This window comes from Xenopus tropicalis, chromosome 7 (assembly GCF_000004195.4).
Source record: "Xenopus tropicalis strain Nigerian chromosome 7, UCB_Xtro_10.0, whole genome shotgun sequence".
In the NCBI taxonomy this organism is placed as follows: domain Eukaryota; kingdom Metazoa; phylum Chordata; class Amphibia; order Anura; family Pipidae; genus Xenopus; species Xenopus tropicalis.
This window is the reverse complement of record NC_030683.2, coordinates 95466062-95489824: the sequence shown is the minus strand read 5'-3', so window position 1 is coordinate 95489824 and position 23763 is coordinate 95466062. Positions and strand designations below refer to the sequence as shown.

General features: G+C 38.5%; 1 protein-coding gene across 1 annotated transcript; it reads right to left on the bottom strand.

Annotated features, from left to right (window-relative positions):
• Window positions 1-3150: 3150 nt before the first annotated feature.
• On the bottom strand, window positions 3151-23390 carry LOC100490200 (membrane-spanning 4-domains subfamily A member 4A). Its single transcript, XM_002937032.5, has 7 exons — window positions 23298-23390; window positions 21054-21221; window positions 18229-18351; window positions 11464-11520; window positions 8323-8490; window positions 7668-7787; window positions 3151-3911 (listed from the first exon to the last, which is right to left on the bottom strand). Exons 2-7 carry the CDS (start codon window positions 21210-21212, stop codon window positions 3753-3755), a joined length of 786 nt encoding a protein of 261 aa, XP_002937078.2. The 5' UTR covers window positions 21213-21221; window positions 23298-23390; the 3' UTR covers window positions 3151-3752.
• Between the last annotated feature and the right edge of the window lie 373 nt (window positions 23391-23763).

Sequence of the window (23763 nt, the reverse complement as noted above, 5' to 3'; positions counted from 1 at the left end):
AAAAAATATGGCTAGCCCCATGTGAAATTTCAAATGTAAATATCTGTTTGTGTTTTTGAAAAACAGATTTCAATGCAGGATTCTGCTGGAGAAGCTCTATTAACTGATGCTTTTTGAAAAAAACATGTTTTCCCATGACAGTATTCCTTTAAACACTAAGGGGCAGATTTATCGAAATCTGAGTTTAGAGCTTAATACATAAAAACTCACCCACATTCTATTTATTCCTATTGGATTTTTAGAAGCTTATTTATTAATGGGTGAAATTTACAACTCACCATTTGACAAATACCCTTCTAAAATCCCATAGGAATGAATAGAACGTGGGTGAGTATTTATGTATTAAGCTCTAAACCCACATTTTGATAAATCTGCCCCTAATGGTCTGCAAAAGCAAGAGATAATTTGGTTTGTATCTTATTATTTTACATTTTAATTGTTAAAGGAGAAGGAAAGGCAAAGTCACTTGGGGGTGCCAAAATGTTAGGCACTCCCAAGTTACTTGGATCGCCTACCTTTTACCAGGGTACCTGCAGCGCTTCCTTCTTCCTGCTTCTCGCACGCGCATGCGCAGTAGAGTGAAAAGCCGAACTTTAACAGAGAAGTCGGCTTTTCACTCTCCTTCGCATGCGCCCATGTGTTAGTCTTAGTGAAACGCAGGCGGAAGGAGGAAGCGCATCGCTCCAGGTGCCCCGGGCTGGTGCTGTTTTCTCCTAACAGGGGCACCAGCCCAGGGTACAAGGTAAGCGATTAAAGTCACTTGGGGGTGCCTAAAATTTTAGCACCCCCAAGTGACTTAGCCTTTCCTTCTCCTTTAAAACCTCTAATTAGGTAGAATATGAAATATAAACCATGAGGGGTGCATGCTTATACATACTTATAAAGCACCAACGTATTCCTCAGTGCAACAGATGAGTATATATTGATAATACAGGTTACATACAAAAATACTGATAACCAATACAACCAAAAAAGTTTTTTTTTATAAGTTCTAACTGGTGAACTGTCTATAAATCTGCCCCACAGATTAACATTGTTGGATTTTTAAGACAGAGGGAAGCAGATAAATAAATAATTACTCAGAGGCTTTGGAAGGCCATTGTTAATTTTCACTGAAAAATCAGTGGTTCATGGGTTTAGGGGTTCACAAATTAATAATCAAAACATAAGATTTAAGGGGTAGTTCACCTTAAGTTATAGAATGGCCAATTCTAAGCAATTTTTTTGTTGGTCTTCATTATTTATTTATTATAGTTGTTTTAATTACTTGCTTTCTTTTTCCAACGCTTTGTTCTGTGAGGCTATAATTTTATTGCCATTGTTACTTTTTGTAAGTTTTTTTTCTATTCAGGCCATTTCCTATTCATGTACCTTATCCGAACCACTCACTGGCTGCTAAGGTAACTAGGACCCTAGCAATCAAATAGCTGCTGAAACTTCAAATTGGAGAGATCCTGAACTGAAAATGAAATGACTAAAAAACTACAAATAACAAAAAAAGAAGACCAACTGCAAAGTAAAAGTTAATTCAAAGGGGAACAACCCCTTTAAATGAAACAGGGCAAAGGAGAAAAAAAAAATCATCCCTAATTTTTTTTTTTTTTGGTAAAAAGTATATACAAAAAAATTATTTGCATGCAAGAATATCTGTAATAGCGATATAGTTTCAATGGGCCACTAATAATATAAAGTGAAAATACTGTATTTACATTATACAATTTCATGTGTTTGTCCTGCTAATAAAATATTTCATGGCAGTGATCTATTTATTGAGAAAGAGTATTATTGTATGGGTTTTTAAAGAGCTACGAATGAAATGTTGACCCATTTAGGGTAATGTAATAAAAGATGCAGAGTTTGCTCAGGTCTAGTCACCCAAAGCAGCCATATATTTGTTTCTAGAAGGCTGATCAGTGAAATCTAGCTGCTGATTGGTTGCTATGGGTGGCAAGACCAGTATCAACTACATCTTTACATAACCCCTAAAGTATCCTAATTAGCTTATCTGTTATCTGGTCTGCGAGTGCTGGCACTATATCCCTACTGGGCAGCTTCTATCAATGCATAGTACCTAATTTATATACATTGATCATATTAAGCAAACACAGGGTAAAGATGGCCATACAAAGGCCTGCAAAAGCTGTCTACAGGCTGAGTTGGCAGCTTACTGGCCCATGTGTGGGGCCCTTAGTAGAGATGTAGCGAACCTCACAAAAAAAGTTCGCGAACCCGTTCGCGAACTTCTGCCAAAAAGTGCGAACTTTTGCGAACTTTGCGAACCCCATAGACTTCAATGGGAAGGCGAACTTTAAAAACTAGAAAAGCCATTTCTGGCCAGAAAACTGATTTTAAAGTTGTTTAAAGGGTGCCACGACCTGGACAGGGGCATGCAGGAGGGGGATCAAGGGCAAAAATGTCTCTGAAAAATACGTTGTTGACACAGCGTTGCGTTTTGTGCTGTAAAGGGCAGAAATCACACTACATTTCTAAACTTGTGTAATAAACTGCTTTAAAATGTCCGGCGTCTACATGCCAATCAAGTCGTGTAAAGGTTACAGCCGTTTCACACCCAAAGACAAAACGTTGCAGTAGTGGATAGGGAATATATTATTGCTGGTGGAAAAACATCGCTCAAATTTCTGGTTGGTGCTGGGGGTGAACTACTAGGAGCAGCACACCAGTCCCCAACACAGCTAGACTAATAGCACTGGGCTCTATAAATTACAGTAGCAAACACACACAGACGGAGCTGCAGTACACAATGAAAAGAAGAGTAACAGTAATCAGAAAATAAAAGCAGTCCTTACAAGGACTATTGGGTTACAGCAGATGAGATCAGCAGGACAGCTGTCCACAGCAGCTACATACAGAGCAGTAGAAAGTAGATTACTAGTCAGCAAAGCTACCTAAACTGTCCCTCAAACCCCTGCACAGCTCTCTCCCTATGCTAACTCATCAAGCACACACAGGCAGAATGTAAAATGGCTGCTGGGCTTCGGTTTATATATGGAAGGGAGTGGTCCGGGGGTGGTCCAGGAGGGAGAGCTGCCTGATTGGCTGCCATGTATCTGCTGGCTCTGGGGTGAGAGGTCAAAATTTGGCTCCAGCTAAGGCGAACCCAAAATTGCGAACTTTGCTAAAAGTTCGCGAACTTGCGAACTTGCGAACAGCCGATTTTCGTGCGAATTAGTTCTCCGGCGAACAGTTCGCTACATCTCTAGCCCTTAGACATGCCTACCTTACCTATACCTGGCCAAAAACCAGATATCAATTAGGCAGATTCTAAAAACCTAGTGCATGGTGCATTGATGTGGTCCTCATCCCGATGGCTTGTATCCCGTCAAGGTGATGCGATTGTTCAGCCCCAGGGATCAATCCATTATGCCCTTAAGGAGGGCATAATGAGAAAGATCTGCTCGTTTGGTGTCTTCGCCAATCTGTCAGTGTATGGCCAGCTTTAGATTAAGTCACATTATATCTGAATGTTACTAAACACATTATTTTATCAGTGTCACAAGCCATTAAAAAATTGTGTCTGGACTCAATCAAGTCATTTCTTTTGCAAATCAAGGCAAAGATGCATCCTGGGCATGTTATGCCATTATTCACAGGGAATGCTAAGATTATGTCCGTGAATGTCAGTACATATAAATCTCCATAACCGGTGACACATTTATATTGGGTTTGTTATGTACGGGACCGTATGCCCATATATCTCAGCTGGAGCATGATGACTTTTCTGCCAACATTAATCACTGGTTCTTCCCATTATTATCACCATCATGTCTAGAAAGCCTTATGGTACAAGCCTCATCATCATCTTGAGAAGGTTTCAGTGTATCTCCAGCATCCACACTAGCGTGTCCTGTGTTAGTAGCTAGAGAGCCCTGTGCCTGATATATCACCACTGTCTGCAAAAAAAGAAAAGTTACAAGAAAAGCTCAACATACTGTCATATACTGTATTGTTTTCCTAGTGGATGGGTTTTGCAGCTTATACATTACTTAGAAAGCTCTTTTTATAATCAGTGTGTTAGAGGTTCACCACTCTGCTTTGCCCACTGACCTTTACAAGGCCACTGATTTTTGTTTGTTTTACTATTATTAAAATTGTAGTTTTCAGTTACATGAATCGTTCTCCCCATTTATTTCTCAGAATATTACATATAACTAGGTGGCAGGATATTTAAAATATTCATTGTAAATTCACATCTTAGACTAATTTGATACCCTGGCTGTCATAGTTTCAATATTTGTTATACTTAGGGGCTGATTTACTAACCCACGAATCCGACCCGAATTGGAAAAGTTCCGACTTGAAAACGAACATTTTGCGACTTTTTCGTATGTTTTGCGATTTTTTCGGATTCTTTACGAATTTTTCGTTACCAATACGATTTTTGCGTAAAACCGCGAGTTTTTCGTATCCATTACGAAAGTTGCGTAAAAAGTTGCGCATTTTTCGTAGCGTTAAAACTTACGCAAAAAGTTGCGCATTTTTAGTAGCGTTAAAACTTATTGGTCGTATTGGTAACGAAAAATTCGTAAAGAATCCGAAAAAATCGCAAAACATACGAAAAAATCGCAAAATACCGATCATTACGAAAAAAACGCAATCGGACTCCATTCGACCCGTTCGTGGGTAAGTAAATCAGCCCCTTAGTTTCTAACTTGCTGCTCAGAAGAAGCCATCATTACATAACCACAGTTCCAAAGTTTTATTAGAATTCTGCAGTTCTTCACAAGTAGGACTAAGGGTTTCTCCATTTCAAATTTTTAATCCAGGCAATGCTTGGTTCCTAGTAGTAGGTAGGTGGGGGGGGAGGGATCTTCATTTTTCGGCAATTAAAAACCTACCATGTAAGTAGTAAGTACAATACTTGTATACGGAATTTTGACATGGTATACACAACCAAATGTTCAGTATCAATAAACAACTTCACCACTGTTGTATATTTTTGAAGATCTCCCATGTGAGTTACTGCTCAAAATATACTACAGTAGTCATCTCTTCATAATATGTATATACTACAGTAGTCATCTCTTCATAATATGTATATTGATAAATGCTTTGCTTATGTGTTTGTGAATGTACAGCTGCCTGTTGGAGCATGTGTTTTGTTCTTTCAACTTGTATCATTTACCACCAGCAATTTACAATTTTGCAGTAAGGTTATTTTGGAATACTCTATTAGGGTGGCTGAATACAGTAAGTGTTACATAGAGATACATAGAGAACTCATGAGGATTATTGGTACGTGCAATAAATTGCAATTTATTTATGCTAGCCATATTTACTAGCCCAACATAAATTTGGTTGTTTTAGGATCAAAACATCTATGTTAGCTTTTTTACTTGTATGTATACTTTCAACTTGATTCACTAAGTGTAAACGCACAATACAATATAGGATTAGATTTGAGCTAGACCACAAAACAAATTGTTAGTTATGGATATGGTACTTGGGCGTCCGTTAACTAAAGGAACAGTAACACCAAAAAATAAAAGAGCTTTAAAGTAATAAAATTATAATGCACTGTTGCCCTGCACTGGTAAAACTGGTGTGTTTGGTACAGTAACACAACTATAATTTATATAATAAGCTGCTGGGTAGCCACGGGGGCAGCCATTCAAGCTGTAAAAAAGGAGAAAAGGCACAGGTTACATAGCAGATAACAGATTCTACTGTGTAAAAGTTCTGTATAATACAATAGTGTTTTATCTGTTATCTGCTATGTTCCTGTGCCTTTTCTCCTTTGAATGGCTGCCTCCATGGCTACATAGCAGCTTATTTATATAAATTATAGTAGACTTTCTGAAGTAAACACACAACTTTTACCAGTGCAGGGCAGCAGCACATATATTTTAGTTACTTTTATACATTTTGATTTTTTGGTATTACGGTTCCTTTAAAATTAATGGCACAATTTATTGACAAAATTAACACCAAAAATGTTAGCTCCAGTTTACTAAATGGCGACAAATATAAATTTGCGATTATTCTGGCGCAAAAATATGTGATCCACAGTGATCACATTTGCTGGAAAGTACACTATCTACTAATAAATGCCAGCTTTACTATTCAGCGAAATGGTCTAAAGACAAAATTGTCTCCAAAATATTCACAAAAAATGAACACCACCTATGTAATGGTGTTAAACTATTTTTTCGCCAGAAAATTTTCAAAGGGACATAACACACTATTTTTTACCCATCATTCTTTCCTGTTTCTGTAGCCATTGCTGGCAGGAGAAAGGAAAGATCATTATTGCTACGTGTATGGCCACCTTTAGCCAGACTCTCATCTGGTATGGTACCAATGAACTGGAGGAAATCTGATGTAATAGCAATATTTAAAAAGGCAGTATGAACCCAGCCTGACAATTTTAGGGCTGTGAGTTTGAGATATGTTCTGGGCAAGTTATTTGCAAGCTTGTTAAGGGATCATATTTAAGATTATGATTTGGAGAATAGAATTATAAGTAGTAATTATTAGTATTCTCTACTTGCAATAGGCACATCCTTGATGGAAAAGGCCCTTGAGGTACTTCAGCTCATCTGTAGCAGGCAAAGCCAGTCAGCAGCTGCAAGACCTAGCATGGCATTGTCTTGTATATGCAGTTAGTGCATCTACTATATGCAGTGCAGCCTTGGTCTCCAGTGCTTAAGATGGAAGATATAGTCAATAGAAGAGCGACTAAGATGGTAAAGAGAGTGGAAAGTCTCAGTTATGAAAAAAGACTGGACAAGTTAGGGTTGCTTACACTTGAGAAAAGGCGCTTAAGAGGAGATATGATAAATATGGGGCCTATTCATCAAAGTACGATCGCTCTGAATACAACTAATTTGTATTTGTACCTTTGCTCAACTTTTTCATACTTTGCAACAAAATTTGTGCGACAAAATCGTATTGTCGCGCTGAGTATGAAAGTTTCGGAAATAATCTTATCCAATCCAAATTTTACCCATTTCAGGATTTGAACTCGTACTTTGATGAATAGGCCCCTGTGTGTGTGTATATATATATACACCCACGAAAATCGGGGCATAGTTGAGAGGCACGGTCTATGGCATGGTCTATGTATGTATTTATTTTGGTCAATTTATACGTGTTGCCATGGCAACATGGCGTGTCCACATAAGGATAAGTGCAACTAAATGAAAAGGTTTGCATTCACTCGGATTGGTCAGTACGCAGGGGGCTACTTAAAAACACTAGAACAGCACCATCTGACATTGACCTAATTGTTACAAAAACTGGGATATAGTTTTAGCCATTTAGTAGGCCTGTTGCTGAGTATTTTACACTGTTATATTCTACACTGTTATATTCTTGACTTTCCAGAGGCCATTATATACTTTTGTGCATTTTTTTTTATACATTTTCTTCATGGATTTTTTCAAAGGAAAAGGCGAGGACCTGAATGTACATTTATTTTCCCCCCAGTTGTGACTCCTCTCATTTCCTTACTTGGAAAGGAAGTAAAATATTGTGTTGACAGGTCAACTTTGAACCAATAGGATTGCAAGATGGTCTGTCACAACTGTCTCCTGATAAAGCCATGCTTGCATTGATGGTAAGGCTGTAATGCCACAATGATCATTTTATACAATAACATATTAGCAGCTACTGCAACATAATATAATAAATATTGAAAGCAAGCTTACCATTTCATTGGCAGACCTCAGACACATAGTTCTGCATGCAAAAATTGATGTGGATAAGCTGATACAAAACTCCAAAATGGTGAAAAACAAATAAAAAATATTTATACCAAACAATATGTTCTGAAATAAAAAAAAATGAAAATATATATATATGAGAAACACACTAGATTTGTTGTTTGCCAAATTTCATTTCATGAGTGCGAATATCTTTGATCACCACAATGATCAAAACACCTTTGCCCACCTGTAGTGACAGGGAATAGGAAACCTGGTACTGGGAGGTGGAACTGTCAAGAGTCAGAACAGAACCCCAAAACTTGTGTGGTCCCCACCTAACAGATCCTGTAACTGCAATAGGCAGAGCATTTCCTATTCATTTGTCAAATGTCTACACACAGGGAAGGAAGTTTGCCCAATTAACCTTTGGGGTTCAACCCTGTGCTGACACATAGTGCATGCATTACTCCCCAAGCTTAAATGATGGGTTTGCAGAATAGGAGATTTAGGAGTGATGCTTAGGCAACACTAATGAAATGAACTTTAAATGACTGTTAATAAAGAGGTACAAGCTATTATTAACAAATCCCATATTTTGCATATTCATTAAAATTTTTCCTTTCTCATTCATATAATATAAATTAAATAATACATTTACCGATCTAGAAGTGTGTCCTTCACACGGCGAGTTTTCCTTATAACATGCGCAATACATTCCAGATCCTCGTACAATAAAACCAAAAAGTAAAAAGGCTGCGATGAATATTAACATTGCAAGTAATGCTATTACTGAGCTCAATGTGTTAAGTGCCAGGCTGGCTTTTACCTGAAATTTGAAAAAAATATTTTTACTTTTTTATGCAATTTATTACAAGTAATCAATTAATCAAATTTCATTTAGGATTTGTATAGTCGACCAATACAAACAGCAGGCACATGCAGCACCACCATCATTCAACAGAGGGATAGCCATAAAACCAATTAAATAAACGGTTCCATAAACTGCCAGAAGGCTTGGCATTCTCTCCTGCTTTTGGACCTATAGGAAGCAAGTTTTCTTTTCAGCCATGAGAAGGCATTAGGCCTTCCAACAGGGCTTCCTAGGGTCTGGGGTTTTGGTCCATGGGATCTTTTATCAACCTAAGCACATTATTTCATTTGTCTGGAATCCTAGGTGCTTCCTTGTCAGAACCAGATAGTGCACTGTGGTGTTATGGCTGATATCACATTTTAGTCCTTAATCCCTGTGCCCTCCTGGCCTGTTTACAGTATGTCAAAAGGCAAGTGCTGGTCCCCTCATCTTTGTCTCTTACCAGACTGCCTGCAAATTGTCCAACAGAAGTGGTGTACATGACCCCTAATGGTTTTTGCAGATGGTTAAGTGTGGTTTGCTTCAGCTGCAGTGGAATGTTGCCTTGTGTTAGTTGGGGCCTGAGCATAATGGGCTTCTTTTCATAAGGTACTACCACAAGGATGGGGGGGGGGGGGCAAATAGTCACGCATACTGTCTATTTTCTTACTTGATATAAAGAGTTAAGCTGGCCATACATTGACAGATCTGCTTGTTGAAGAGGTCGCCGCATGAGCGGCTCTTTCCACCTTGAGGTGCATGATATCAGATTGATCTGAGGGCTAAATATTCAGATTGACGGGATACAGGCCATGGAGATGAGGACTGCATCAACAAGCCAATGCGCTTCTGGTCCAATGAGATTTTTAAACCTGCCTGATTGACATCTGACTTTTGTCGGAGACAAGCTGCCAACTCTGTAACCAGCATTTATAGGCTCCTGTATGGGCAACTTTAGTTCCGAACGGGAAAACAATATAATGCAGATGATAAAATTATTTATTGAGTCTAGAAACCAGTTTCTTCATCAACGCCACACTCACTTGCAACCACCTCAGGAGGCAAGTCAATCCTCAGTCATCTAAAACATATATAAAAATAGAGGTGTGTAGGCCCATAGTGGTCACTCCTTTGGACTGGATGAACAGAAATTTCATTAGAAGCACGGTGAGGGCAGTGAGGTTGGGGAATGCCCTGCCAGGTGATGTTGTGATGGCAGATTCTATTAATGCCTTTAAGGGTGGCTTTGATGATTTATTCCACAAGCATAATACCCAAGGCTATCGTGATACTAAAATCTACAGTTAGTATAGATATTGGTATATATTGTTACTATATGTGAGTGTAGAGTGGTTGGTATGAGTGTGTGTATATTTGTACACTGGGATTCATTTGGAGGGGTTAGAATTGGTGCACTTTGTTTTTTTTTTTTCAACCCAACTTAACCATGTAATTATGAAGTTAGACAGTGTTTCATGGAAACACGTAGGTAGCCATTAGGCTTGGGCATTTGGAGGAGACATCCCACTGATCTAACTCATCTGTGAAGCATTCTCCTTACCATCCATGCATTGGGGGTTGAATTGTCGGTATACCTTTGGAACTGCTTTTGAACTTGAAACACTTTATTTAAACACTCATAAATACATTATTGAACAGTACACACTAAGGGCCTCACCCCACTATTTTTATATATACTCTTTTCTTTTTACCACAACAACTGGGTGATCTTTTTTTTTCTTTACATTGAGAAGTGTAGGATTAAAGGGGAACTATCATGAAATTTAAATGCAAACCATAAAAAGTTTATGTAAAAACAAATATTTTCTTAACTATCATTTTTTAAAAAAAAAAATCTGTACTATTTTCTAGTTAATAGATGAAGTTTACTGAATCCACAGCTTTCTTCAACTTTCCTTAGTAACTACTTGTAGGCTGCTAAAATCATCATCACTCACTCCACCAATAGTAAAAGGGCTTGTACTGACTTGTACGGGCTTGTATATTTGTTCTTACATAAACTTTTTATGGTTTGCATTTAAATTTCATGATAGTTCCCCTTCAGTAGAAAGGTTAATGCAATTAAATAAAAATGCCTTTGGCTTTTAATCTTCTAACTCAGAGGCAATGCCCAAGCTCTGTTCGAAAACTTATTTTCAATAGTCTCTTAGAATGAATTGTGTAGTTTGTCTATGCATTGCAATGCCTGCCTGATGGGCATGAATATTGTTACACACAGACAATGAAGATTGCATTTTCAAAATATTTTCTGCACATTTTTGAGACTAGTGCAGTATAGACACCAACTCTGGGTAATTAGGTGACTGCTCTGGCTTGCAGCATTAAGAGCTTTGGGTAATGGAAATGCTCCCCTCCCTGTCCTTTCCATATATATATACAAAACAGTGCATGTCAAATACATTACATTTTGAGTTTGGATTGATATACATAATGTATATACAACCTTATTTCCAAAAAAAGTTGGGACTTTTAACTTGCATTAGTGGTTGCAGTGAGGAACTGTGTTCACAGACAATGGTTTCAATGAAATATAGGGTTTAAATGATTTGAAGATCATTCTATTTTCTTTTATTATTATTTTACACAGTAACATGAATGTTGATTACATTATGCTACATGGAATCATATTTTATCATACTATGTAAACTTTGGCAAGTTGTTCCACATATCAATAATCATTTATGAAAGTGGTAGTTCCCATTTTAGACCAGAGGAGGCAGGTTTGATTTTCCGTTGGATTGGGGACTGCTTCAGCTCGTTGATGCTGTCCTGGGTCTGGCACCTATGCCCACCATTGTAATTCGAACATTTGGCCCTAGGCCCAAACAATCAACTTGACCAACTCACCAAATGAGCAAATCTTCCCATGTATGGCCACCTTAAGTCTTTGTCTAATTATCTCATTCTTGATTCCGTTTTATACATTACCTTTGCTATGGTTGGTTTGTTAAAGGCAGCAACCGAGAGTGATCCAGAAATGGTGTACTATAGATATAAATGAAATAGCAATGTTAATGGATGTTTAAATAAAAGATATTCATTACTGTTGTATTGTTGGTTGTGATGGACCTTTCTAAAACTACTGTTAAAGGAACAGTAACACTAAAAAATGAAAGAGCTTTAAAGTAATAAAACTATAATGCACTGTTGCCCTGCACTGGTAAAACTGGTGTGTTTGCTACAGTAACACTACTATAATTTATATAATAAGCTGCTGTGTAGCCACGGGGGCAGCCATTCAAGCTGGAATAAAGGAGAAAAGGCACAGGTTACATAGCAGATAACAGATAAGTTCTGTAGAATACAATAGTGTTTTATCTGTTATCTGCTATGTGCCTGTGCCTTTTCTCCTTTGAATGGCTGCCTCCATGGCTACATAGCAGCTTATTTATATAAATTATAGTAGACTTTCTGAAGTAAACACACAACTTTTACCAGTGCAGGGCAGCAGCACAAATATTTTATATATTTTAGTTACTTTTATACACTTTCATTTTTTGGTGTTACTGTTCCTCTAAATGATTAGCCCTTTCAAAAAACAGAGTTTTCACTTGCTGAACAAGTGGTTGTATTTTTTTTGAATAAAGTCATTTAAATGATACTAATCAGTAGCAAATAAATAGTCATATTGGAGAAATGAGGCTTTTCGCAATGTAGAGAATATATCAACAGTAACACTTCACATATCGTACTGTACAGAGTATATTATTATTACTATTCTAATAATGCTAATTATAATATAATTAAATAATAATAATAATAATAAATAACATCAAATTCTGTGTTTAATCCTAATGGTTCCCTTGTAACCATAAGGAAAATCCATTTCACCTCCTAGCAAGGTGGAAGTAATCTTGTATATTTCTAGTCATAAGCCTGTTCTATGCTCCTAACCTATAGAAAGCTTAAATCCTGAAAATGTTTAGCTACTGTATGATCACTTCTTGCCCTAATATTTGAGATTTGTTCACCAATCCTCTCCTTTGATTATATAACCATTAATGACTTAGCTCGTCTAGCCATAAATTTGGTACCTTCTGATGAATATGATGTAAGTTAAGGTCAATCTCTAAAATGGTCAGACTTTTCTTAATAATACATGTAATTAGTGATGAGCAAATCCATGAAATGCATTTTTTTTTTACGTGCAACTAATTTTTCCGCTGCAAATTTTCACAGAAGTTTCGCTAAATAATTTGACAATGGAGAAATGCGGAAATTCTCTGCGAATCCATGCCAGGCGAAAAAATTAGCTCATCACTACATGTAATACTCAGCAACTCAGTGTTGGACTGGGGTACATGGGGCACACCATAAATTCTTACTCTTGGGGCACACCAAATGCACCTGCTGCCACTCCCCCTGTCTATTGAGGGTGCCCACCCTGCACTGTATACACAGACAAGCAGGGTTATCTATTCAACATTTAAGATAAAAAAGTGAAACTTTGGGACCCAAAAAAAATGCTAAAAAATTTTAGGCAAATGCCACTTAGGCTCTCCCTAGAAGCATAATTACCAAGACATGCCAGTGTAATCACTTTAGAAATGGACAATGCTGTATTAACAACATTATTAACCACAGATGTGCCAGTATAATCACTACTGGGTCTGCATGCTGGGTCTGCTGTGCTAGGGGAAAGAATTGCTAAGAGGCTGGAGGAGTGTTTAAACTAGGCGGGTGGGGAGCTAGAGTATTATGGGAAAGCTAGTCTATATCTGGCAGTGGGATTAGTTTATCAGCTAATGAGATTCCACTGTTACAAAGAAAACAGCCTAAGGGCAGTGGTACACGGGGAGATTAGTCGCCCCACAACAAATCTTCCTTGTTGCTGGCGACTAATCTCCCTGTAATGCCATCCCACCAGCTAGAATGTATATTGCCGGTGGTATGGCATATACGTCACTGCGATGTCCGGCAGTCACCCGAAGTTTCCTCTCAAGACATCTTCGGCGACTGCGGGACATCGCAGTGACACGTATGCCATCCCACCGACGATTTACATTCTAGCTGGTGGGATGGCATTGCGGGGAGATTAGTCGCCCATGTCAAGGAAGATTTGTTGCGGGGCGACTAATCTCCCTGTGTACCACTGTCCTAATAGTAACTTTAGATCTAACTTTCCATTACCTAATGTAAATATCAGCATGAAAAGTAGTCATCTCTGCTGCATGCTGGCTAATGCACAGAGCTTATCGGGTAAATTAGGAGAGCTGGAGTCTATTGCATGCACTGAAAATTATGATTTCATTGGTATCACTGAGACCTGGTGGGATAAAACATGCAACTGGGCTGTCACTTTGAATGTTTATACCCTTTTTAGGAGGGACAGAGGGATTGAAAGTGTGAAGGGGTCTGTCTTTATTTAAAGCCAGATTTATATCCATATGCTAAAGAAATTACCAGAGACAGCAAAGGGGAGCGTGTGGAATCATTGGTGTATGCTATAACCACCCGTATTAGTGAGGAGGAGGTGGCCCACCTAATTTTGCAAATGGAGGAGGCTTCACAACAAGGTCAAGTTGTTATTATGGGGGACTTTAATTATCCGGACATTGATTGTAGTACTGGCGTGGCCAAGTCAGAAAAAGCTAGTAGGTTTGTAACTAAAACGCTCGATTTTAGACGTGCAGACGTTGCCAGTATAAGGGCATCTCTGCAATGTGTCAACTGGGAAAGGCTTTTCATAGGGTTAAACACAGCAGGAAAATAGAATATCTTCAAAATATAATTTTGTATATTATACAAATATACATGTCAGTATATCCCCCCTTTATGGTTGGATTAAAGTGTTAGTGTCGAGGTTGGTAAGAAAAAAGTGCTTTTAAAATATCCAAGTTAGCTGGGACGGCAGAAACTTTTATCAGGTACAAGGAAGCAAATAAAGCATGCAAAAAAGCTATCAGGCAAGCTAAAATAGAGATGGAAAGGGATTTTGCCACATGGAGTAAAATTAATTCAAATTATTTTTTAAATATGCAAAAAGTACAAAAATAAAGCAAGAAGGGGTGTGATCCTTATCATCAAGTAATCTCATTCTCAGCCTGAAAACTATAGGCCTGTTAGCCTGACATCAGTGGTAAGAAAGCTTTTGGAAGGGGCAATAACGGATAGGGTACTTAAATAAATTGCAAATCACAATACTATAAGTTTGTGCCAGCATGGTTTTATGTGTAACAGATCTTGCCATACTTATTTAATTGGCTTTTATGAGGAGGTGAGCAGAAACCTTGATGCTGGAATGGCAGTTGATGTCATCTACTTGGATTTTTCTAAAGCATTTGATATAGTACCGCACAGAAAGTTAATGATAAAATTGAGAAATATTGGCCTAGAACATATTATTTATAATTGGACAGAGAACTGGCTAAAGGATAGATTAGAATGGTGGTAAATGAAATATTTTCTAATTGGGTCAGTGTTGTTAGTGGAGTACCGCAGGATCTGTCCTTGGTCCTTGTTTATTAATGACCTGGAGGTGGGCATAGAAAGTACTGTTTCTATTTTTTCTGACGATACAAAATTGTGCCGCTTTGTAGTGCGATTTGACAAAACTGGGCAGCAAAATGAAAAATAAGGTTCAACGTTGAAAGTGCAGTTATGCACTTTGGTAGAAATTATATATATGCAAGTTATAGTTTATTGAGGGGAATCCTTAACTGAAAAGGATCTGAGGATTTTTGTAGATAAGCATAATGATACTTTGTAGGCAGTATCATTCTGTGGCTACGAAAGCAAATAAAGTGCAGTCTTGTATAAAGGGATGAGAACATAATTTTGCCCCTTTATAGGTCCCTGGTAAGGCCTCACCTTGAGTATGCAGTGCAGTTTTGGGCTCCAGTCCTTAAGATGGATATTAATGAGCTGGAGAGAGTGCAGAGACTGCAACTAAACTGGTTAAGGGGATAGAAGATTTAAGCTATGAGGTTAGACTGTCACGGTTGGGGTTGTTTTCTCTTTAAAAAAAAGCCATTTGCAGCATGAATACTCAGTACAAGTACATTAGAGGGGACTATAGACTGTTAGTGGATTTTACTTTTTCTCATAAAAAATCAGCATAAAAAACCACCTACGCTGCTTCAAATGAAAGTTCAGTTCCTCTAATCCAGTGATCCCCAACCAGTGACTCGGGGGCAACATGTTGCTCCCCAACCCCTTGGATGTTGCTCTCAGTGCCCCCAAACCCTGTAGTTATTTTTAAATTCCTGACTTGGTGGCAAGTTTTGGTTGATTAAAAACAAGATTTACTACCAAATAAAGCCCCCTGTAAGCTGATAGTGTGCATAGAGGCTGCCTAATAGCCAATCTTAGCCCTTATTTGGCTCCTCCATGAACTTTTATGGTGCTTGTGTTGCGCTCCAAGTCTTTTTACATTTGATGTGGCTCACGAGTAAAAAAGGTTGGGGACCCCTGCGAATCTAATCTAAAGGAGTGGCCCTTTAGAACTTCCATTTGAAGCAGCGTAGGTGGTTCTTCATGGTGAAGGCAGTGAGGTTGGGGAATGCCATTCCTAGTGATGTTGTAATGGCAGATTCTGTTAATGCCTTTAAGAGGGGCTTGGATGATTTTTTGAACAAACATAGTATCCAAGGTTATTGTGATACTAAAATCTACAGTTAGTATTGATGTTGGTATATATGGTTTATGTATGTAATGGTAGGTTAGTATAGGTTTGTGTGTGCCCGGTTCACTTGGAAGAGTTGAACTTGATGGACTTTGGTCTTTTTTTCAGACCAGTTTAACTGTGTATGTATATGTACAGAAAATGCATAATGGGCCACAACCATGCTTGTATAATTATTGCAGAAAATGGATGAGCATATTAACACCAGACATGCCAGTATAATCACTTTGAAAAATAATTTGCATATTAAAGGAACAGTAACACCAAAAAATGAAAGTGTTTTAAAGTAATTGAAATATAATGCACTGTTGCCCTGCACTGGTAACACTGGTGTGTTTGCTTCAGGAACACTACTATAGTTTATATAAATAAGCTGCTGTGTAGCCATGGGGGCAGACATTTAGGGCTCTGGCACACGGGGAAATTAGTCGCCCGCGACAAAACTCCATGTTCGCGGGCGACTAATCTCCCCGAGTTGTCATGACCCGCCGGCGGGATGGCACACGCGGCGGCGCGATTTCCCGAAATCGCCGAAAAAGACTTGCGAGTCTTTTTTGACTTTAATAGGGAAATTGAAACTGCTGCCACACTTACAGCTTTGAGACTACACTCCCCAAACTTGAATCACACAGTCATGGGGTCAGCCTGAATGAAAATATGATGATTGTTGGATTCTCAAAAGTGGGCGGAGCTGTGAACAGCCAATCAGATTTTACCTATTGACTTGGCGGAAATTTAACCTGCTGCCAGTCTCACAGTAATAACACCAGGGTCCCCAAACATTTCAGTTGGTCACTAGGGGACTGTAGGGCACTGGGTAACTGAAGTTTAAGGTAAGAAAAAGTTGGCAGAGCCACCAACAGCCAATCAGATTTTACCTATTGACTTTCCATGAGGTAATCCAACCTGCTATAACACCAGAATTCCCAAACTTTTCACAGTTGGTCACTGAGTGACTACATACTCAAGGATAGAAAAAGTGGGTGGGGCCACCAAAAGCCAATCGCATTTCTTTCATTGTTTTTAGTAGGGAAACTTTAACAGCTGCCATTCTCACATGTTTAATGTCAGGGTCCCCAAACTCTGCACAGTTTGTTACCGGGTGACTATTGATTTTCAATAAGGAAATTCAATCTGCTGCCATTCTCACAGTATTAACACCAGGGTCACTAGCACTGCATTTTTAGGTTTTAAAAAGTAGGTGGAGCCACCAACAACCAATCAGACTTAACTGAACTTAATTGATTTTTTTTTTGTTTAAATTTAAAATGCTGCCTTTCTCACACTGGCTGACTATGTAGTCAGGGTAAGAAAAAGTGGGTGGAGTCACCAACAGTCAATCCATTTCCACCCATTAAATTTCATTGGTTTATATTTAAACTGATACCATTATTAAAGTATTAATTCCAGGGTTGTTAAACTTTCCAAAGTTAGTCACTGGGTATTTGCGATTCAAAGTTAGAAAAAGTGGCCCAATCACATTTCACCTATTTACTTTCAATGGTGTAAAACTGGTGTACTTTCAAAGTGTAAAATGTTGTCAGTCCCACAATTTTTACAAAGTTGGTCACTGGGGGACTGCAGTTCAATAATTGGCCACTAACAGCCAATCAGATTTTATTTATTGAATTTTATTGGTTTAAATTTAAAATGCTGTCATCTTTACGCTGTTTATGCCAGGGTACCCACTGTTTGTCACTGGTTCCAGGTTAGAAAAAGCGGGCAGAGCCACCAACCGCCAATCAGATGTCACTTATTCACTTTCAGTGGGGAAATTTAAATTGCTGCCATTCAGACACTATTAAAATCAGGGTCCCCAAACTTTGCACAGTGGTTTTACTATATAACTGTGTTCCAAGGTTAGAAAAGTGGGTGGAGCCAACAACAGATCAGATTTCATTCGGTGACTTCATGTTTTTCAAACCAACATGAAGTTTGTTCTCAAACTTCCCTTTCTTCCCTTGTAAAACTATTATTGTACAACAGAATAAAGGAAATCAGTAAAACATTGCATGTTTCAGTCATTTAACTTAAAAAGTATACCGACTCACTCATATGCATATTCTTACCATGAATCCACACACAAGGGGAATGATAGATACAAACATATGTTGTTCCACTGGTGCCATTAGAACAGAGGCGAAACTTATGCCACACGCACAAAGCATTATTCCTGTAAATATCTGAGTTACCTGTAACATAAATTATAATTATGAAACATCAGGAGGGAATCCCATAATTCTAAACCAGCAGATATTAAAGAGGACAAATAACAGGTAATAATATTTCTTTAGACATAAACTGTATTAGTACAAAAGATATCCAAAAGATTATTCTATAGTTTAAAATATTTATCTTTGATTATTATCCAAAAAGACAGTTATGGTCCAACCTTATACCCATGAAACTGCCTGATCTTATAGATGTGGCCTCAAGCTTCATTTTTTTTGCCAGACAAATGAAATTTTAGATTAAAACAGATATAATGAAGCACTGGTTCATATTTTTTGTTTCAGCCTCTTTAAATACAAGCTCATATTGGGTTTCAATGATTTGAAGTTATACTTAAAAAAACAAAATCTTATCAATTTATCACTTGCTTTAACTGAGATTAACTAACTTAACTTAGTATAGGTGTGACTCTTTGAGATAGCCGTGCAAGTTATCCCTGCTTTGGGCCCCTTCTGTTGGTCATGCCCCCAATAGTGTAAGATTGTACTCCAGGACTGCTAGGCCATACCACATTCTGGCTTATTGAAACTTGAATTAAGCACAGTGGGGGTCTGTGGGTAGGGATACAGAAACCTGTAGCTAGATAGGATCTAGAATCACTCTAGTTCAGGGATCCCCAACCTTTTATAACTGTGAGCCACATTCAAATGGAAACATTTTGGAGAGCAACACAAGCATGAAAAATGTTCCTAGAGGTGCCAATAAGAGCTATAATTGGCTATTTGATAGCCCCTATGTTGACTGGAAGCCTACAGAAGGCTCTGTTTGGCAATTATACTGGGTTTTTATCCAATTAAAGCTTGCCTCCTAACCAGAAATTCAAAATAAGCACCTGCTTTGAGGCCACTGGGAGCAACATCCAAAAGGGTTGGGGAGCAACATGTTGCTCATGAGCCACTGGTTGGGGATCACTGCTCAAGTCTGAAATGTAAAAATAAACCTTCTGGCCTTTTTCAGCAAGATTTGGCCAAATCCTAGTGTCTGTATAAAAACTTAATTTAGTAGAGAATAGTGTGTGTTAATTCTGTTTCATCCCTGACTCCTGATTCCCACACAGCAGCACTTGTACAAAATCACATAAACACCTTATCTGATCTGAGCTGCCAACCAGAGTAATAGTGAATTCAATTTAAGGTCCGGCTATGTGCAGTCTCATCACTACGTTGTGTATGTGGTCACATAGTGCCGTCACAAAAATTAAGACTTGAATTTGCTATTACTTTGTTTTTATTAGATTTATATACAAGCACGTGGATGTTACATAGTGCTCCTTATGTTTTCATCAGGATTTTCAATGAGAGGATTTGGCTGAATCCTGTGGTAAAGTTTTAGGATTCGACCAAATGCCAAAGATAAGGGTTCGGTGCATCTCTTCTGAAAAGCAGACCAGAATTTCTGTTTTGTGAGGCAGAATTCTTGACCATTTAAATACACTGCCCTAAGTAAGCATAAATATTACTTTTCAAGTTTTCTTTTCTCAACCAAACAGTTGGTGTCTTTGGCTTTGCCACTCTATGTTCTAAATTTTCTGATATATATTAACTATGCTTAGATCTAGCGAATGGAGGGTTTGTGGAATTTTATCCTGGTGTTAATGAGACCGCTTTTCACTCTGTTCAGAGGTATGTATGGTGGCATTATCATCTTAGAATATGGACACATTATAAGAGATCCATGTCGCATAGGCTGCCCATGGTTTTTTTTCCATTGGCCTCATATTCAGTAGCTATTGATGTCCAACTACTATTTCTCTTTCCAAATGTTGTCCATATTTGGTGATAATTTTTAGGCCTGCTTTCCCTAGACATAGATTTATACATTTTAAAAATGACAAATGAACTTTGGGCAGTGACTATTGTGTCTCTTTGGATCCCTGTTACTTGTGTCATTTAACACATCAAAGTGCCTTTGTATTGTAATTGTGACTCAGTAACCCAATCTTAATGCTGTTCCATTTCACCCACCCAATATCGTTAGGGCAGAGGTTTATTCTTATATTTCAGCTATTGAAGTAGCTGGACAAGTTAAACAGGTGAGGACAATGTTTCTAACTGATTCAGTAACATGGCTGTTATTTTTCTGCATAAAGCCAAGAAAAACACATCAGAACAGAAGCAACATTGCCTCTTATTCCTCTCCACTTGTAAGAACTGCACTTTTTACTGGACATACAGTCTTATTAAAATATATAATCAACTGTTTATTTATGGTTGTTTTTATTCTATACTAGTAGCTAATGAAAATTCACCATTCATTTGTCCACATTTCTATTTTACAGCATTTGCATGATAACAAATATATGCTGATTAGTTGTTTTAGTTTACTACACCAGTGTAACATTATAGAAGTCACCGTGAACACACACTGGATGAAGTGCTAAATCACCAATCGGTGCAAAATCAAATTCAAAAAGCACTTGCATGTGGTGTCTGGCTGCACTCTGCACCTAGTGCTGGTCTGCCTGGCTTGCCATAGGGCAGGTTGTGAATACTGGACTCTGTGGCAGCCTGCTCCTGCTGGTGCAACCCAACTTGTGAGTCTAAAGAATTCACAAGTTAGGGGCTGGCTACCTGCCTCCTCAGGGCCACCAATCATGAATACAGTGCTTAATTCAAAAGGACTTTCAAATGTAATTTTAATTTTGGAATAAATGCTTACTTACCCCAAGAGCTTCAGGTTCTCCTGAAAAAAATATTTTGAGTGATCTCGGTATATCTGTTGGTTCTCTAGAATTCTGATCTGTTATATCTGGCAAATCATTTTGTGGAACCTCTTGAGAAATAACCGCAGAACTACTGGTCTCAGGTTGAATCAGGGCCATTTTGCCTACCTAAAGATAATAAGAGAGAAATTAGAATAGTAATTAATATAGTGAAATCTACGGAAACCTAGATATTTTGTTGCCCCAGGCAAGGGGGCATGCAGTGATGTCACTGGACAGGGCAGTGACATTTCTGAGGCAGGATGGTTACATGGGGCTTGGCTATGACATGGTGATAGGCAATTGGTTGATTATGGCATCAATCTCAGACAGTCCTGCACGGTTTTCCTAATTTGGAAAACTGAGCAGCCTTCCTAAAATCCGACAATCCAGGTCGGACAGTTCTACATCTACTCTATATAAGTAGACGGTTAAGGTCCTGGTCTCCTCCCTTTGGCTTGTTTCCACTACTGATAATCTGCCCACAGGTTGTTAGTGTTGGCCATCAGTCTGCCTATACAGCCAATTCTGAACTCACCCCTAGTTACTTCTGTTGTTGTTCCCTAGTCCAGTCCCCTGTGTAAATTCCTGGTTTGGACCCTAGCATGCTCCTGACTTTGAGTTTATCTCATGGTTCTATAGTTGTTATCTGGTTCTGATGCGGCCTGTCTGCCTACATCCAGCTCTTTCCTTACTGGCTCCTTCCCCAGAGTACACATTTGGCAAACTTGCCTGCCCTTGTGGGAGTTACTGGATTTGTGCGGTAAGGTGGCTGTGATAGGTAGAAGCACATGCCTAGACAAGAATCCATATACTTCCCTGGGGTTTGAGTTTAACATATGTGACATGACCCTAACAAATTACAATACCATTTTAACAACAGCCCAATGTGCACCAATACATTTAATATGCCATGGAATGTGCAAACATTTCTTTATAGTGTATCTATTTTTGTACTGACACTGCTGGTACATATATGCTTAAGTTAGGTGTACACATTATTTTAACACTTTAAAACAGAAATGTGTTGCTGATAAGAACTATAGTAGATTTTGTCCTTTAAGGTCCCCATACACAGGCCGGTTCTAGCTGCCGATATCGGTTCCTTAGATCGATTCGGCAGCTAATCGGCCCATGTATGGGCACTACCGACGGACCTGCCCGACCGATATCTGGCCTGAAATCGGCCAGATATTGATCGGGCAGGTTAAAAAATCTAGTCGGATCGAGGACCACATTGGCTCGTTGATGCGGTCCCTGGACCGACTTTGCCTTTACTTTGCCTAAACAATCAAATTAGCCTCAATTAGCCTGACATCGCCAAGCGAGCGGATCTAAAGGTGTATGGGCACCTTTATACTTAGGAGCTGGTTGGTCTCTCTCTGCTGGTTTTAATAGCTAAAGAAGAAAAAGGGAAAATAATGAGAAAATATCCCTGTTAGGAACAGAAAGTAATGCTGCCCATTATTTTACAGATCCCATTTCCCTTGCACTCTGCACTAACTGAACCAGTAAACATATGAGGGTTGCGGAACAGAGTAAATGGAGAAAGGGAAAGCAACAACAGTGAATTCACTTCCTGTGACATCCCAGTATGTTTATATGATCCAGATGATGTAGGGACTGATATACCAACCGCAAAATAAAGAAGGTACACTGGCCTTTTGTTACTAAGGGCTCTTACACATTGGTGTTTTTTCTTGCATTTGAGATGCAGGTTTGAGTTCCCTTACTGTAAACACATCAGCTAATTGGTTCTTTTGGCTATTGACTAATATTCTTCCAGACTATACTAATTATCATTTAGAGTTGTGTTTATCACATTCGCGTTTGACCGTGTTCTTTTTAGACTCCACAAGCTGCATTTTCCTGCACTTAATGCGTGTTTTGAGCATGATTGAATATAGGGCTGTGTTTGGAGCTGATGTTAAAAAACACATAAACGCAATATATGTGCTTATACGCACTCAACATGTGTTTGTAACTACATAACAAATGCCCATGTGTAAGAGCCCTTAGAGGGTTATAGAGGCAGTTGGTGATACTTTGCTCATGTTGGCACATACAAGTAAGGATTTCACAATAGCCCAATGTGCTTAAATACATTTCATATGCCATGGTATCGGCAAGTATTTCTTTAAGGCTGGAGCTTGTAGAAATAGAATTTGTTTAGCATTTTGCATATATTGCACGTTGAGAGAATACCTTGTTGCGTTCCCGTTGGAGTTATCAGAACGCAGTGCTGTTATCCTTCTGCCAGGCTGCCCGTGCAGTTCCTCACAAGTCTGTTTTCAGAACAAATTCAGTGTGACGTGACTTTATGGGGCGGAGACATGGCTTTTGGGAAATTACTGCACCAGAAATTTAAAGGGCCAGTAACATAAACATGAAAATGCTCCTAAATATTTATGTAAAGATAATGATATATTATTAATTAAACTATTTTCTGATTTAGAGAATTGTCAGGGTCAGTTAGACCTAGGCATGGCATGTGTTTCCATGTTTTGTAAATAAACGGGTGCAGAGTAGATAAAAGCAACATGTAAGTATTTGGGTTTTACATTATATATATATAAAATGTGTTCATATCCACTGTCCCTTACACAGAAAACAGAAAGGTGAACAGGCTGCAGAAATGTCAGTAATCAAATCAGATTTAGGAATGTACAGC

What these genes read in the sequence shown, in the direction of transcription:
- LOC100490200 (XM_002937032.5), bottom strand. Translation starts at nt 21,212, where the DNA reads ATGGCCCTGATTCAACCTGAGACCAGTAGTTCTGCGGTTATTTCTCAA. An exon ending in ACAAACCAACCATAGCAAAG is followed by an intron (nt 8,491 to 11,463) that starts GTAATGTATAAA and finishes TTCAAATTTCAG; the next exon opens with GTAAAAGCCAGCCTGGCACT. An exon ending in TGAGGTCTGCCAATGAAATG is followed by an intron (nt 3,912 to 7,667) that starts GTAAGCTTGCTT and finishes CTTTTTTTGCAG; the next exon opens with ACAGTGGTGATATATCAGGC.